The sequence below is a fragment of the Pezoporus flaviventris genome, unplaced genomic scaffold (genome assembly GCF_033815535.1).
Source record: "Pezoporus flaviventris isolate CSIRO_AGI_PZ_B2104156 unplaced genomic scaffold, CSIRO_AGI_Pfla_v1 ptg000013l, whole genome shotgun sequence".
Lineage (NCBI taxonomy): Eukaryota > Metazoa > Chordata > Aves > Psittaciformes > Psittacidae > Pezoporus > Pezoporus flaviventris.
Genome location: NW_026892561.1, coordinates 17,504,275 through 17,522,224, shown reverse-complemented (window position 1 = coordinate 17,522,224; position 17,950 = coordinate 17,504,275). Strand labels below are relative to the sequence as shown.

Genomic DNA, 17,950 nt, shown 5'->3' with positions numbered 1-17,950 from the left:
GGGTGAGCACCCCAGCGGGGTGCACCATCCAGTCCCATCACCATCCTGGACAAGGCTTATGCCATACGTCACCTTGCGTGTGACCATCTTTGGGCCATTGGCGTGCAAGCAGCCACTGCTGGCATAGGGAGAGGGTATAGGGAGAGGGGTGCAGTGGGGTGGGGGACTGTGCTCCCCTGTCCTGCGGGTGTTGGGCCTTAGTGGGTGGCTTGACGTCAGGAGGCAGAGGCAGGAGGATTTGTGAAGTAATGTAATTGAACATGTGCAGATAATTATGTCTCATTACATAAGCCCATTGCAAAAACGGCACTTGGAAATGCCACATGAAAGAGCCTATCGTTCTGCATTAATTTCTCCATGCGCTGAATTTATTCCCTTTCTGGCTTTTTAATACTTGGAGAGTAAATGAATCGCAGGCTGATCATGATAAGAGATGATACTTTTGTATAAATTAAAATACCCCCAAGGAAAGAGGCTGAGCAGATTATAGCTGCAGTTGGCTTCGAAAATCACAGTGGGCTGGGTAAGCCAAAATTTTGGGGGGGGGGATTGTTGCTGGGGATTACGAGGCAGGGCAGGGGCAATAGAGAAAAGAACAAGAAAGAGGTAGTAAAAACTCGGAAGCTGTATAGGACAAGGAGAGCTGGGCTGGTGTTTCTGGCTGTGGTAACGGGAGAACCAGTGTTACCAGCACTGGGAATTGGTGAGCTGAGAGTGTCAGGGGCTCAGTGGTTCCCCCTGCGCTTCCCAAATGGGGATCCAGCATGGTGGTATCTGATGGCTCCTCAGGCTGGTTCTCAGGGGGGGCAGGAGCTCAAATAGGCTCAAATTGTATGTTGTTCAAAGAGGAGCAGGGTAGCAAGTGGGCAAAGAGACAGCTCAGGTTCAGGGGTGATGGCTCATTTTCCCGTAAATGTGTAGTAGACATGGGGAGGAAGGCAGGGAGTCCAGAGCTAAGTGCATAGTTTAGGAAGTATTTTCTGGGTTGTCTCTCTATCCCCAAATGTTTTTCTTCCCCCTTATCCTGACCAGCATGCTCCTGCCTGTAGCTTTTATTGTCATTTAATGGTTTCCTATCCAGCTAGGTCTCTTGATGGACCCCAGATTGTCTACTCCTCAAGTGTGGCCATCCTCTAGGAAGTGTTGACTCTTGGCAATGTCCTGGGGTGCCTGCTTAGTGCAGGCAGGGTGGCTGTCTCGTACCATGCAGGGCTTCCCTGCCTCTCCCCTGAACCCGTTACTGCCAAGGAAGGGCAGCAGGATGTGGAGGAAACCTGCTAGTGACACAGAAAGCTGCCATCCCCACGTCATCTGAGCATCCCCGTGAGCTGCTGGAAGGAGATGAGCCGAAACCTAGTCAAGAGCCCTGTCACAACGATGTCTGCACGGGGCTGAGGTTAAGTCATCCCCAGAGCCTGTCAGGGCTGAGAAGTCAGCGGCAGGTTGCCCAGCTCCACCACTGCAAACCTTGGCAGGGGAGACAATGCTCGGGGTTTGCCTTACTTGATGGAGGATGAATTTTTAAATGCGTGTAAGTCATGACAGCTGAGAGCAGGAATGCACCCAAAGCCCAGTTTCCTCTGTGGTTCTGCTGCTTGACGGCTGACAGACCGCTCTGCGGGGCAAAAAGGGCTGGAGCCAGTTCTGCATCGTTAGCAGGATAATGGGTGATGTCCCAGCCATCATGATCCCTGTAACCCACAGTGATGACTGAGGCAGAGCAAGAACAGGCGCCTTCTACTCCACAGGTGGAGACAGTGTGAGGTATCACCTGTACTGGCAAGGGACAGGGATGCACTTGGTGATGCATGGCTGATAGAGGCTGGAGACATCTTCAGGATACCCAGCCTTGGGTAGCACTGAGAAGAAGGAGGGACCCTCCCACCTGAAAGGAAGGGGTGACTGGAGCCTTATCCAGCCCTTTTTGCAAGCTTTGAGGTTGAGGGATTTTGCACCATAAAGTGAGAGGTGTTAAGTGTCTGGTCCCTCTGCACAGAGGGGTGTCCTGCATTTGTACCCAGCTGGAGGTCCCAAGATAAAGGTTTCAAAGCATTTAGAAGTCCAGATTCTTGTGGGTTCCAGTGGAAGCTAGATCTTTAGTACCATAGTTCTCTGGAGGGTTCCAACCGAAAACATCACCCTTTTAGCCACTGCCTTGTGGCTGTAAATCCACCAAGCATTTTAGTTCCCCTATCTCCCAATGAATGAAATGAGCTATAGTAATCTTAAAGAAAAACCATTTCAGAAATTTCTTTTTGGACTTTATTTAATTTAATTTATAGATCATTTAAATCTAAATGAGAGGCAATTTTTAAAAGTCATCAGAGTACAAGGGTTTTGATTTAAAATGTCGTCGTGCAGATCTGTGCCTATTTACAGAGCAGTGTCTGTGACCATGATGGTGGTGGTCAGCAGCAGGGTGTGCTGTTGAGTTTTGCATCCACTGTTGTTGATGAGGATCTCTGGGCTCTGGTACCTGTAGGAGGTGAGACCTTCTCACATATGCTGAGACCCTTTTCTATTAAGAATTTGAGCCTTGAAATGAAAGTTATTTCTGTTTTCCTCAGCAAGCTACAGTTCACCATCATGATCAAGCTATGGTTCATGACCATATTCACAACCTGGGATATGTAAATTTGCCTGGCAGGGCTTCAGTGCCCAAGCTCCATCCATCAGGGATGCCTTGGTGTGTTCTGAAGACTGCTGCTGTGAACTTCGGAAAGTGATAGCCAGACAAAGCTGGAGTCTTTGGTGTTTAATAAGAGTTTCAGCGTGTATCATAAGGAGACCCTGACACAAGCTCTTAAAAGTGCAGAGGTCTGAAACCTCTTTGAGGTTATTGCCTCTTTGAGGCTACTGCCTATCTGTCAGACTTGCTCATGTCTGCTGTGTTTGGAAGCTGACCTGACACCCTGTGTTGTTGATGGTGGGACAAGGATTTGGTCACAGAAGGTGGGATGGCGAGACAGCCTCTGTGCACAGCAGGAGGTGCCTTTAAAAACTGGCAGAGTCATTTCCCAAGCCCATGCTGGAGGCCCAGGCAGAGAGCCATCCAGCCTTGCTGGAGGTGACCAAACTTCTGGGAAACCTTGTGGAAATGGGCAGCAAAAGCAGTTGCTTCAGCCATCCATCACTGAGGCTCCATCACTTGGACAGCCACCAGGGCCTTGCCTGTGATTTGGCACCATAAGCTGACATATGAAGAGGTGTCCCAGAGACCATTGCTCTGTTCCTGTCTCCTGAAGAAGTCACAGCTGCATGCACGGGCTGCTCAGAAAAGTCTGTGAGGAGCAGCAGCCTTCTCAGAAGACTCCCTCATTTTTGAAGGAGATCCCTAGGATTTACTTCAGTCAGATCCCAGTGGCATCTTCTTGCTCCAGAAGGAGGCAGGGCCCAGCTGGGATGCATTGAGGATGCATCCTGAATGTGTCTTGGTCCATGCAGCAACAGGGTGAGCTCCAGGAAAGGGGAGTGTAAATGGTGCCTGTATGCCCTCTGTTTTGGGAAGAGTCTTGGCTCCTCATGGAAGGCTTGTCCATACCAGAAGATAGCATTAAGATGATAAGGTCATGGCCAACCCTGGGGCCTTCCCAGGCTGAGGGAGCAGGAGAGTGTGGGATATGTGGAAGGTTTCCTAATCTAGGTCAGCCTTTCCCCAACATCCTCTTGGCTTCTAACTGAATGCAACCAAGATGGTAACTGACGGCATGAACTCCCACAACACATGAAGGCTGATTCCCAATCTGGAGAGCCATGGGGCTCCCCAGCACTGTGGGAGGCAGGGTGCTAAGCATTGAGGCACTGCAGTCCCTGCCTGCAAGACACTCTCCCTCTCATTCCTTCCAGCCATGGCTGGCACGCCAAAGCCTCACTAAAAATAGTTAAGCACAATAGGGACAGAGCCCTGCTCCATGCGGCCCCCTCCACTCTCCCCCCTCCTGCTCGCCGTAATGACCCTGCAAACACTAAATGGCATCTGAGTGCATTAAGCAGCAAACTCTCCGGTGACATAGCAATTACAGCTCTGAAATAGATTTGGTGCGTCATGGAAGATAAGGGTTTTGAAAGTTTCTGTTGTGATTATAGCTTGTAACTCCAACAAATAACAGGCTTGGTAATAAGAGGCTGCCAGCATAGCTATTGTGGTTCTCTCTCACTGATGGCACGTAAATTGCTATTAATGTCCTAAGTGTACTTGAATATGCCAGTCTCGGGGCGGTGGAGTTGGCTCTGTGTCTCTCTTTACGTGGCCTGTCATTGTCAGGCTGATAATCTACAGTAATTGCTGCCTCTTGCAGTGGTCCAAGATGTGTAAGGGTGGATATTGCATCTCACGAGTGCAGGGATGGTGGGTCAGGGCCTGGGTACACATGGGCTGTGGGCACAGTGAGCCAGTGGTCTGCGCAGGCAGGGGATGCCTGGGGCTGTTAATGTTTGTGCATAGTCTGGTTTCATGCTTGTGCCCACAGTGCAGTGGGATTTGCTAACCTGCTAGCAGGCTTAGGTCACGATATCCTGTCTTACTTGCTGTTGCTGGAACTCCATGCATGCATGGAAGAACACGCAAGCCCATTGTGTGTGTGCATGCCTCTGTCTTTTCTGCTTTGTGCATGCCCTGCTGTGCGGTGTTTTCATTCCTCAAAACATGGGTTCCCATGGTCCACCTGTGGCCAGCTCTTTCCTCCCATTTCAGCTGCCTTTCTGGCAGGCAGGAGCTGGTCAGCAGTGTGGATAGCCCACCAGCAAGTCCTAGACAGTTGCTCTGTGCCTTAGGGCCATGAAGCTTTTCCTACCCTTACCCCACTTCAGGGTTTGCAAGACCCTAGTGTGGCTGGTGGTGGATGACCTGTGCCAGGAGGCAGTGGGACAGGCAGCCAGAGAGGACAAAGCAGCCACAGCACATTTGAACTGTGACAGCAACTGCTGCTGACTTGAGCTTGGGCAGTGGTTGGAAAGGATTCATTAACTGAGCACTGAATCAATGTCAGAGTGAGCAGAGGAGGTTGGGTGCGACATCTGCTCCTCTCTAAAGTGGATGGCAACTGTGGAGGAGCAGCTTCTGTGCACTGCCTGAAGCAGTGGAGCCCTCCAGTAGCTCTGCACTTGAGAAATGGGAGAATTTGTCTCTGCATCTGTTTTTAGGAGAGGAAACAAGTTGTCTGCCACACTTCGCTCTAAAAACCCTGGGATGGGATATGGTGGTAGCACCTCCGTGGCACTGTGGCTTAGGATGCCTCAAGGAGTGGTTACAGGGAGCATGGAAGGTCAGCCCCGGGTGGCAGATATATGTTTGTGGTTTTCTTACAAAGTGAGGAGAGTAATGCTTTTGCATTAGAAGCAGAGATGTGGCCCAGATCCCAGAATACAACTTTCACAGTGGCAAGAGAGGTGTTTGAACAATGTGTCTTTCCTGCAACAAGGCTTGGGAGCTGATGGCTTCGCTTGCACAAGGGTCATGCAGCAGGAGGGGTGCCTAGAAAGGCAGCGAAGGGGAACATGGAGCTGTGCTGGAGAACATAGCACAGCTCAGCAGTCTCTTGGGACCTGTTGTTCTTTGTGTTCATAGCACCTGAGTCCAGATAATATCTCAGGACGGTGTTTCTGGAGTGTGGTGTTTGCTGTTTTCCTCCTTGCATATGGGAAAGTGTCATATTTGGGGGTAAAAAAACATCATACAACCAGAACTCAGAGTTTCTGCAGAAAGATGTGTTTTTTAGGGGCCAGAATTTTCATGAGCACTTGCCATTTAGCAAAACCTCTGTTTTCAACAGAATTGTTTCTTCCCCATCCCACTTATGGAGCCATGTTGTCCGCAGTGGGATGGGAAACCCAGAGGGGACAGCTTTGCCTCCTACATCAGTGCCTGCTAGGGGAGAAGCAGGAGAGTCTGAGTTGGATAGGTGGCTTGGGCAGGGTTGGGTGTGCTATTGGGTGACTGACATCTCCATGTCTCCCTTCTGCAGGCTAATGGAGGTTGGCAAGACGCTACTACCCCATCGTCGGTGACCTCCCCCACAGAAGGCCCTGGCAGCGTTCACTCTGATACCTCCAACTGATCTCCCAGCAAATTGCATCCCTGGCTGAGCCAGTCCCGGCGGGGCAGGAGGGGAGGGGGCCTCTCCTAACACCGCAGCAGTCAGACTGGAGGTGAACCCAATCAGCACACACAAGAAGACTCCTTCTCTTCTCTCCTCTTCGTCGGGATGCTTTTTTCAGCCAATCTGGACACTTCTTTATACTCTCTTCCCTTTCTTTTCTGGGTAGAAGCCGCTCCCTCCCTGCCACCGCCACAACACCACTCCCTTCCCCTTACCCTTTCCCACCGAAGGATATGTCAACAGGTAGAAGGATTTTAAGGAGGAAAAGCAAAAAACAACTGCCACCACACAAAACAACCCCAAAGCAGTGTACAGCCTCATGCTGGGCATCTTTCTGAGGAGCCACAAATGTACCTCTGTCATTTCTCACTCCTTTACTAGCAGGCAGCCTCCCTTACTCCTCCTGTCTCATGCTACCTCTCCGTAGGGAAACGCCACCGCAGCCCTGCTGCCACCTCATCTGCGCCGGCCCTGGCCACAGCCAGCACCTCGCCTCCCTGCGCCCAGCCCTGCTTCGGTGAGCTGACCGCTGTGCACTGCTGGTGATGGGTGGGTGGACACAGCCCCTGTGCGTGTAGAAGAAGTCAGCATGCTTCCCTTTGCTTCCAAAAGGTACCAGCGCATTCCCAGCCCTGGGTAAACTGACAGCACTTCCTGGTCCCTGCCCTGCCCTGCCACAAATCTCACTGGCTGCTGTGGGCTGAATGAGCCATGAAACCCTCCATCCTCTCTGCCTGCTGTTGGAGGGGAGGAGAGGAGAGAAGGAAATGAGGCAGAGGCAGGTGAGAAATGACCGTCACTAATTGCGAAGGCACTGAGCACCTCCACGGTGGTGTACACTAATCAGTTTTCTCACAGCACCTAGGGAGGCTGGTGGTGGATGTGTTCCTGGCAGTGAAAGCGTCACGGATTGTTTGCATGTGTTTCTGGGACCGTGCCACACTGCAAAAGAGGAGGAGGTGGGTTCCCCAGTGCAGGCAAGACCCTCAGAGGATGGTGGCACCTGCTGTATTCCCAAAGCCCTGCCAGGCAAGCAGCAAGGGTTGGGCAGCAGGATTCAAGGGGCTTGATGTGGTGGGGTGAGCACAGTGGGTGCTTTCAGTAATGGTTAAAGCAACAGCTCTGTAGGACAAGGGGTGCCCCTCCTGGGGGTATCTTTCTGATAAAGCTCCTGGTTTTATCCCAGTTATTCTGGACAGTGGCATTCGATACCATAGGAAAACTCATGGGATTTTCTGTCCAGATTTTTCTGGTCTGCTCTTTGAAAAGCTGGTGATGGCTGAAACACTCCTTCAGGCAGCTGATGCTGGGAGAACATGGCTTTCATTGAAGAACAGGGTGAGGAGGCACCAGTCTGCCCCTGGCAATGGGCTGAGCTTCATGCCATAGTCGTACTTTTGGCCACTGGTTCTTCCAGTGGATGCGAGCAGGTTCAGCTGTCTTGTGGCAAGATCCTGGGTGTCATAGGGGTCACTGTGGGTGCAGCATAGATAGCACCTTGTAATGGATCTGAATACCTCTTGGCTACATCTCATGCACTTGCGCATCCATGCCCACCCTGCCAGTGCTGGTGCCAGCCATCTCAAGATGGGAACTGCCAGTGCAGAGCAGCCTTAAGCAGGAACCACATAAAATTACAGCTCTGCCAAAAAAATTTCTACCCTTCTGGTGGAAAAAACGATGGTTGGCCTGCAGGCCACAGCGGTGGTGTGCCCACAGCTCTGACATGCTGTCGCCTTGCAGCTTGGGGCCAGCAGTGTGACTCGCCTGAAGTGGAGATGAAGCCTGCCTTTCCATGGGGAACAAGCCCAGAAGGCTTCAAAACATCTGCTCTGAAATTTATGACCTTTCCCCAGATATGAGAGGTGCCAATTCATTAGATTTTCTCCTTCTGAGCAGGTGGGGTCAGAGCAGGATGCAAAAGGTAGATGAGAAACAGCACAAGCTGCCTTTTGCTTTTTTTTTTATATCTCCAGTTGAAACATTCTGTTCCTTTCAGACCTATGTCTGGGGTTGGGGGCTGTGTTGCAGAGCATAATGCAACAGGTGAGGTCTGGGGCTGCTTCCCAGCTGGGAATATCTTAAGAGCAATGAGAAGCTGGTTTCTCCAAGAGAATGGTTAGGAGGTGTTGCACATCTTCCCAAGCTGTGCACCTTCCTGCTCTCCTCCTCCCGTGGCTTCCCCCAGTGCAGCCTTTTCACCATTTCTGGGTTATTTTATATGAAACCATTCTGGCAAAGCATTTCAGGGATACAGGACTGGGTCAGGTCTGTTCTGGGGAGTGGCAGCAGTGCTGTGCCTGTGGGAATGCCGTGGTACCTCTTGGAAATAAACCGGGAACAATCCAGAACCACCCGCTGACTGGAGCCGGCCCACGCCAGGGCTGCCTTCCCCTGCCCTGCAACTGCTGCCCCTCCTGCCTGCACTCCCTGCCCACAGCACCCCTGTTGCGGGCAGGGTGCTTGCTCCTCCATGGTACTTTGTGGATCACCTCCTGGGTTCCCTAGTTGGTCCCTCTGGTTTGTGTTGGCGTAGCTGCTTGCTTGCCTTTTCCTTTGCTTTCTTTATTTTTGGGTTTTGTTTCTCCTCCCCTTTCACCCCTTCCCCCAGCCCCAAGTGTTGTGGGGTTTTTTCTCTTTCTTTTTTAATTTTTTTTTCTGCCCAGAAAAACCTGACTTCGATACCAAAAAAACAAAACAAAAAAAAAAAAACAAAAACAAACAAAAAACTATCAAAAAACCTGCAGAAACAAAAAAAAAAAAAAAAAGAAAAAAAAAGCCACAAAAAAAACTCGACGATTCTTTCAGCTTTATTAACATTTTCCATTGTTTCTTGCGATTTGTGTCTCGTTCTTTGTAGTATTGATGATAACGAACATTTGATAATGAATGTTCTTGTATATTCAGATAAAGGAGAAAAAAAACAAACCAAAAACGCAGTCGGAATTTAATAGTGTTTATAATAAAGAATAAAAAATGACCCTCTTAGCACGCAAAATTGAACAGGGGGAAGGTCCCATCCCTGTTCTTTCTGTGGCAACAAGCGCTTCATTCCTGTATAGTTTATAACATCGAACTACCTACATTCATCTTTTTTTTGTTTGTTTGTTTTTCCCATTATTTTTTTCCATTTTCTCGCATTTGTGAATTAGTTCAAGAATGCTAGAAAAATGTAGAGTTGTGCACACTCATTTCTTCTTACACAATGTTTAAAAAGTGACAGTAATTCATTTTGTAAAACTTTAAAAAGAAAAAAATGGTTGGAATAGTGAGCATTAATAGGTACAGTCTAACACTTTATGTTTCTTAACGTTGAGACCCAGAAATTACCTTTTTTTTGGCATTATTTGAGGGGGGTGTTGGGGCTTTGATGATGATGCTGAGTTTATTTTGACCTGTCTGAGACATCGGCCTTGCTGCTTCCCCTGCGCTTTTGAGCTGTGCCCCAAGTGATGTGAAAAGTGATGGTGGTGTTTGGGGGGGGAATTGTCTCTCCTCCAGGAGGCCCCCACTCCTTTTGATACCCAACCCAGAAGATCCTTAGGCGGCTGCTTTGGGGCTGAGTTGGGGAGTTACGTCTCCAGAGAAGCATGTAGTCCCGTGGGGTTTTGGCGAGTAGATGCTGTGGGGTAATGGGGAGTCAGGTGCTGAGCTGCTTGGAAGTGATGAAAGGGCATGAATCCTCCCCCAAATATGTAGACAGTGGGCTTCAATGCTTTCATGCTCTGCCCTGAATCCCAGTGGCACCCAAGGGTTTGCTGCAAGAGCCTGGGATTGGAGGCACCCATGAGCCCAACCACAGCTCTTGGCTGAAAAATTAATTTGGAGCAAGGAAGGTACCAACCTCGTTTCAGTCATGGACCTTGTTGAGGATGGGGTCTCACAGCCTAGCCCCAAGGCCCAGCGGCACAGGGTTGCTGGGCAAAATAAGGGACAAGGGACAGGACATGGCAGCCTCCCAGCCATGGTGGGACACAGCCAAAATGCCCGCCAAATATAGCCTGAAATCTCAGTGGCTTCAGAGTGGGGTTCAAGGAGAAGTGCTAAGGAAGATGCTAGTGGGCAGCACTTCAGTTTTCTCTTAAAAACAGGTTCCCTGTGCCCCTCTCCCCCCAAAAAAACAGCTTTTCACATCACTGAACGGTTTAGGGTTTGGGGTATAATTTTTAATCCCAAGGTTTCCTGGAGTCCTTTTGTTTTCATACACCTTTATTATTATTATTAAGACTATGTAAATCAGACGTTGCCGGGGGGGTTGGTTCTGTCGGTTTGCTTTTTTTGTTCTTGCAAAGCCCTTTCTATCCCTTGTAAAGATGATCCAATTGTTCTGAGTTGCTTTTTCTTTTCTATTTTTTCCCCCATTTTTTTTTCTCTACCTAATGAATTCCAAATATTTAAAAAAAGAAAAAAAAAAAAAAAAAAGAAAAACCCTAAAAAAAACACCTCTGTTCCGACCTGGTTTTGAAACTTTAAGCTTTTCTGCTTCTGTAAAGAAAAAAAAAGGCCTCTGTCTTTCTGATCCCAATTGAGACTTTTATGTTCTATGACGATACTAACAAGGTGTAGGTTTTACAGTTTCCTGATTTGTACTGGTAATGCATATTCCAAATAAATAGTTTCTTTTGTTGCAAAAAAAAAAAAAAAAAAAAAAAAAGAAACCAAACCTGGCATTTTTTTGGGGAGGAAAAGTTGGAACGCGAGGTTCCCTGGGGCTTTTCCCCATGGGGGTGCAGGGGGGGCAGGAAGGGTTTGGGATGCAGCAGGAGCAAAGGCAATAGCCTGATGCTTGGTCCTGCTTCTGGTGGTGTGAACCTGGGAGCTGGAGGGATGCGATTCAGGGGTGATGCCTGATGTGCAGCATTCCTGCTGCTCCCGGCGCCTCCTCCCATGTCTCAGTTTCCTGGGCCAGGGGAAGCGAGCGCTGCTGGACACGCACATTTGTCCGTGCAAAACACATTTTCAGTCTTTCATTTTCATTGCTCATTCGCTGCTTTTTTGGACTTCTTAGTGCACTTCTTTCCAAAAAAGCTGCAATGGGAATTTTCTATCACACCCAGGCACGGGGCAGGGCTGGAGAGCAGGGGAAGGGTTGGTGGTTTCTTCTGTTTCCCTGGGGGTTTTAGTTTAAAAAAAAAAAAAAAAAAAGAATTTGAAAACATTTCTGAGCAAAACCCCATTCTACATATAAAAATAATTTGCAATTCAAAAGAGCCTGTGCATGGAACAAAAACCAGAACAGCTCTGCTGTGTTCCTGGTGGTATTAGGTGAAAAAGTGGGTGGCTGTGATTCCCCAGCTCCAACCTGGAGAAAGACAGAACCTGCCACAAATGCCTCCAACACCCCACAGGGAGCAAAGCAGAGGGAAAGAACCCCTGGGGAGGCAGCACAGGGATGCTGGATTTCTTGTCAATGATTATTCAATCTCCAGACTGACCTTTCTCTTCTAAATAACATGGCAATATCAACGTGGGCCAGCCTCCAGCCCCGGCTGCAAATTAACTGTATCGCTCTCCAGCAGGAGACCCAAGGAGATCCCCGGCCGCTGCGCTGCCAGACCGCCCCAGGAATTATCTCTCTCCACCAGTGCTCTCCTAATACCAGTTTAAATATCATCTTGCTCCCAGCTGTTTAATTCTAATAAATGCTCATCCCAGCTCCAAACAGAGAAATGCTAAGAAGTCACACCGGGCCCAATGAGAACATTGCCCCAAAAAGGCAGATGGCGGGAGGTGCTTCTGGGAGGAGGGGATACGATGCTGTTTGGCCTGGTGGCTCCTGGCACACATCCTTTTGGTGCCAGGGTGGGTTTGAGCATGTTGCACCTCTCCCAGCTCGAGTCTTTCCCCTTCCCTGCAAAAGCAGATAATTTTAAGATGGGAAAAGGGCACATGGGACCTCCTGGAGCGTTTAGGGGCAGCTGGAGGGGCCTGACTGGGTGCAGCATCCTTCCTCCCTCCATCCCCCCCTTGCGGGTTGCTTGTGGCTGAAAGAAACTAAACCCACAGGAGCCGGACTTGATTGTTTGTGTTTTTGTTGCTATCATCTTGTTAACTCTCTCTGCATCCACACCTTTTCCTTCTCCCCCTCCCATTCCCTTATCAGTAGGATTTTTGTTTTTCTTAATTCCCCCACATTTGGGCAATAAAGTTTGGTGAGAGCAAACCCTGAGGGCAGGCTCCTGCACTTTTTCTATTTCACATTATAATATTTATAATGTGAAATATTATATAAATATAATATTTATGTTATAATGTTTTAGACAAAAAGGGTGGGGAAAGGCATGGCATGGACATGGCATGGGCCGAGCCCTCAGATTTCCACCATAGAAATTTCAAAATGCTTTTGGTGAGCAGAAACCAGCAGCTTGGTGACAGTGCCTGGGACATTCTGAGTGGGCGCAAGCTCCCTTGAACATGTCCTGATCCACACAATGCCTCTTGCAGCTTTTTCTCCTCATAGGCAGCTGCCAGCATGCCCTGGCTCCTGCCTGCCTGCTCCCAGCCAGCCCTATGCTGGGGGCTCCAGCTGAGAGACAACACCAGCCACTGCCATCACTGGGGCAAACCATCAGTGTATGGGGGCTGGCCAATCACAGCCCAGTTGTTAATAATCCTTCCAAACTGACGGAGTGGTTGGGAGGCATTAAAGTTACTGCTTGCAGTAAAGCCCCTATCCATTCGCTGGAGAGTTTAATATACAGCAGGAAGTATCACCTATAAAAGGCAAGGGTTATGTTTTCTTCCAGTTCACCAGGAGTCTATAACTTACAACCTCCATAAATGTGAGTGGGTCTCACAAGTCAGCCCATCAGTCTTTGAAGTAATTCTGCTTTGTAGTAAAATGTTTTATTGTGCCTTAGATGCAGCAGCCCCCTGCCTCCGGGCGGGCAGAGGGATGGTGGCCATCCCTGGGTCCCTCTTCTGCCAGCACCATGGGAATGGTGTGGAGGGGTGATGCTGCCCATTCTTTGCGCATGGTGGGTGCAGCAGCCTAGAAACTAATTAAAATAATTAAGATTAAAAAGTAGAATAAAATAAAACAGAATAACCCTGCCTACAGGCATGAGCTATTGGGAATGTGTGCTACACCTTTTAATTATTGCTAATGAGCTAGAGTTTTAATAGCTTTATAGGGGAATTGTGGTGGCCTTCTCTGTGCTGGCTGTTCAAGGTGCCCTGCCCTGGGAGCTGCACAGGAAGGGGAAACCCAGGGACAGTGGCGCAGGGGTGCTTGGTGCTGGCAGAGGAGGAGGGTGGTGAGGAAGAAGCCCGGAGAAAGGTCAGATGGATGGGTACTGGCTCGGCACAGCCACAGGTGTTAATGGCACAGAGGCAGGGCTCCACCGAGCCCTGGTGGAAGAAATGTACATGTGAAATCACCTCCTTGCCAGGTCCTGCGGCCACCAAAAGGCTTCGTTCACCCCCAGAATCAACCCAGTCTGCCTGCAGCTGTCGCTGGCCCCAGGGCAGAGCAGCTGAGTGGGGCTGGGAGAGTCGAGCTAATTAAAAATGCAAATGAACGATGGGGCCGCGGCTGCTGTCACTTTCCGAAGGTGCAAATTACAAGGAGGGTTTATTGGCAGGTTCTCATTCAGAGCCTCATCCCAGTCTCCCACAGCCACCAGCCTCGAAGGACGGGCAGCCCCTGCCTCACCACTGCAACCACCCGACAGCTGAAACAGGTTCTGTCTTTCCTCCCCTTGAAGCAACCTCCAGAGCAGGGAAAAGGGGGTAGAAGGAAGGATGAGGGGAAATAAAGTTGATTAAAAAAAAAAAAAAGAAGGAAAAAAAAAAGTTTACCTGGTTTTTGGTGGGGTTTTTGTTTCTGTTTTCCTTTGTTTCATTCCCACCTCTTTGTATGAAAATGATTCTTCAAAATGAAAAAAAAAAGGAACATCATAGGCAAATACTTGCTAAAACAAATTACACAGGGACTAAAGCAGCCCTGTCCCCTGCCGGCGGCACTAGGCATTCTTGAGCCCACACCACAAATACCTCATTTCTGCTCCATCCATCACTACATGGCTTCGTGGCGTTGCCCTAAATATTCAATATATTCTTGGAAACACTGCCCTAGCTCAACCTGTAAAATCCAAGCTGCAGTGCACCCAGCACGGAGAAGAACCTAAAGATGGAGGTGACCCACACAGCTCTGTCCAGAGCAAGACCCTCAGCAAAGCTCGTCTCCCCAACCCTTCCAGACACATAGGGGTTTTGCCCAATTCTCCTGGGTTTGGGGGTGATTTGGAAGCGGCCATGGCAGGGACCGCTGCAGTGATTGCCAAGGGCCACGCCAGCGATTCTCCCACTCGCTGACTCAGCTCCAGCGCAGCTCCCTCATCCTGCAGCTAATTAGACTCCAGCCTCTCATCTTGTTAATAAGCTTCCAGTTCATTTGCATACAAAAAAAAAAAAGAGAGGAAAAGCAAGCAGCTCATTTTGCCTTCAACATGTGGCTAATGCTTATTAAAATATTTAACCTTTTATTATGGCACAGAAGCATCTGTTCAGGCAGAGCGTGGTGCAGACAGATGCAGGCATTGTGCTGCTTCTCCTGCCTGCTAGCCTCTACCAGGAAGCGCCCAGCAGCAAGACTCTAGTACTGTAAAGGGACACCCTATGGAGGGTCCCCACCAGTGTCTGCCAGTGCAGAGCTATTGCAAGCCCCTGGGGCAATTGGGAGATGCCACAAAACACAGGGAACTTCAGCTCCTGAATGCTGTGTCCATGGTCTGCAGCATTTCCTGAGCCTGACTGCGTCATTAGGTGGTTAATGCTATTGAGCTGCCTCAAAACTCATCCTTTGAGCTATTGCCTTTCAGAGCGAAATAAAAAGGGCCCAACTACCAAGACCCTGCTCCTATCAAGACCTCTGTCCTATCAAGACCCCTCCTCTTCTGTTGAGACCCCTCTCATAGTGAGAACCCCCCTCCAGGAGCTGTATTTCAGCAACAGCCACCCCAGGCACTGGGCACGCACACCCAGGTGGCCCCTGAAAGGTATCACCACCCCTGGGACCAAGCCCAGCTTTGCAGGCATGAGCAGGAGTGAAGGAGAAGCTGCTGTCCCAGCTGCAGCCATGCAAGTTATTTGATGGTGATTAATTAACCCGGGACTAAGAGGTTTGTGAGGGAAGTGGGGAGCACTGCCTGGAGCCCAGCCACCATGGGGCTGTGCTGGGACAAGGGCTCCCAGCCACCACTGCTGCCAGCTGCCCAGTGCCAAGCAGGGGTCTCCAATAAATCGCCTGTGCTTCCAGCATGGCTGAACTTGTGGAAAAGTCTGCTGTGCAAAAGGGCTGGCGGCTACACAGCTGTGACCTCTGTATGAAATAGAAGACATAAATATAATCATCTATATAATGTATTTATGTGCATACATGTGTAGGCAGAAGTGACTTGGTAGTGTGCTACCTCCCAGGACCTATAAACCCCCTGAGATTTGTAATCCTGGTGAGCACAAGCAATGCATTTAATGCTTGGAAAAACAGGAGGGAACTGCAGTGAAATAGTACACACACCCCAACACCTCCCAAGGTGAACTTGGGCCACTTAAAGGCAGAGACCCAAAACCCAGCTGGGCAGTCATTTTTCCTTGTTTACAGGTGGCTTCTCACCATGGCATGAGGGTGCCCTCGGGTACCTTCACTCCTGGGGCAAGAGGCAGTACAAGGACATCACCCTCCAGTCCCAGAGCTCTGACCTGTGCTGGCGTTTCAGGCAGGGGATACAACCAGCAGATCCTGACCCACTGTTTCACACTAATGGCCCTGGCTCGCTCCCCCAGGACTTTGGTGCTGTCGCCTTACCCTTGATCCCTAGTTATTATAAGCAGGTTCCTGGCTAAGCACCGGCTGCCAGGCAGGGGCTGGAAAATGTTTGCTTTGCAGGGTTGCAGGGCTGTATCCAAACTCCGTCATTGTACTGGGTACTGGCACCTCACAGCAGCTAAGCGCCAACAACAACCTCGCCTCTGCCTTCTTTCAGAAACCTGAAATCTTGACATGTGCTGGAAGGGATAAAAAATCCACCGAGGCCAGGGGCTGCAGAGCAGCTTTTGAAGCTGATAGCGGCTGAAGGCTTGTGGGGAGCATCCCGGGAGGCTCCTGCTGCGCAGGGCCAGGTGGAGGGGCGCCTGCAGGCATACCTGTCTGGGGCGATCAGAGCTTCGGCCTGTCTGCTGCGTGTCCTCTGAAGGTCATCAGGGCGGTCCCTGTCCTCAGGCTTTCTCCCGGCTGTGCAGACACTGCCTTTTGTTGGGAGGTAATAGCTGGTGTGTGACTGCAGCAATAACTCTTCCTCCCGTGCTGTGCTCCTCGGTGGGATGGCTGCAGCCAGGGCTTCTTCTCCAGCAGGTTGATCTGTGTGCCCCGGCACTGTGGCAGTCTCGCTTGGCTTTCTGCAAGCCATTCCTGATGAGGGAGGGCAGGGAGATGCTGCCCCATCCTGCTGGAGCAATGGTGGGGGCAGAGATGCTGGACCAAACAGCAGCGCAGTGGGAAGCAGCTGGAAATGGGACCGCTGAGCCAAATACAAACTGGGACTATCCTAGAACTGCTGTGAAACAGAGGAGCAGCCTGTGTCCTTCTGCAGCCCTTGGGGAAGAGGGCATCGGAAAGAGCACCTTGCTTCCAGTGCAGCACAGTCTGTGAACCTGTGTGCTGGGACCTGTCTTGTTGAGAGCATCCAAAAAAGCAACCCCACAATGCTGTACCACTTAACCTCTTGCACTGGTGAGATGGGGTCTCATCCATGTCTTCCCTTCAACTCTTGGTAGGTGTCAACCAGCCTGGGCACAGCAGCATCCCAACCAAGGCGTGGAAAGGTACAGATGACCAAAGGGACAGGTTGGTACCCCCGTCACTGACACAGGAGCTGTGCATTCAAGATCCACCTTCATGTTCTGGTTTATCATAGCTGGGTATGTACCCTTTGGCACAGAAGACAGCAGAGACCACTGGTTCAACAGCACCACCAGCATGAGCCTTCCCAAATAGGGCTGGTGTGAAGCTTCAAAGGCAAGGAAAACCTTTCCCAGGCATTCTAAGGGGGCCAGGACCCTCAGCTCAGGCACTACCTGCATTGTTCCTCATGTGGCAGGACCATTTCTTGGCCACAAAGCCCCATGAGCACTGCCATCACCCCTGTGCTGGGCACCTGCATCTCCAGCAGCATCCCTGACCCTTGGCAGTGGGATGTTCCCCTTTCCCTGCCCTTTGATCCCCCCTGCCGCTGACAGCTTCCCGGAGGATGTTTTGTTGATGGTGTCACCCTTGACCATTAGCTTTTCACGCATGACTGTAACATGACATCTCTGATGTGGTACCGCCAGCAGCCAACAACTTCAGAGAGCAATTAAAGCTGAATGAGTCAGTGCGGGAGAGAGCATCTTTGACCACACATCTACATCTCCTTCCTGGCCCCAGCCCCACACCACCCCCTGTCCCTAAATTGCCCCAAAATGCGCTTTCCCCACCTTTTGGGTTGAGGTAGCCATAGGGAAGGATAGGCAAGATGGGTTCAGCAGGTTTGAAGCCATTTCCAGCACCAGCAGAAGGTGACCCATCCCCAGGTACAGGGTCTTGGAGGCATCCCAGCTCTGTCTCTGGGACCGTCCTCACCTGGTGGGCTTGATCATGATCTCCCCTGCTCCCTTTCATGCGCCATTATGATTTTAAGATGAGGGAGGCCAAGGTGGTGGGTTTTCTATGTGATTAGCTGCTGAGATGAACGTTAATTAGTTTCCAATTTCCATAAAGTACCCCATTGACAGAAAGATTAGTTAAACGTGCTCACAGCTGCGGAGGATCACTCAGAAATTGGGAAGGGCGGAGGAGGGGAGAGGGAGCAGGT

At 50.2% G+C, this 17,950-nt stretch overlaps 1 protein-coding gene across 6 annotated transcripts in view; it reads left to right on the top strand.

The window, feature by feature from the left end:
- The window catches only part of PBX1 (PBX homeobox 1), a 133,240-nt gene extending 122,479 nt beyond the window's left edge, over window positions 1-10,761 (top strand). For all 6 annotated transcript variants that reach the window (XM_061451924.1, XM_061451918.1, XM_061451923.1 and 3 more), the window contains 2 exons: window positions 5,964-7,668; window positions 7,705-10,761. In XM_061451924.1, coding sequence (XP_061307908.1) covers window positions 5,964-5,968 — 5 coding nt within the window. In that variant the 3' untranslated portion in view covers window positions 5,969-7,668; window positions 7,705-10,761. The remainder of the gene's footprint in view (window positions 1-5,963; window positions 7,669-7,704) is intronic.
- The last annotated feature ends 7,189 nt before the right edge of the window (window positions 10,762-17,950 follow it).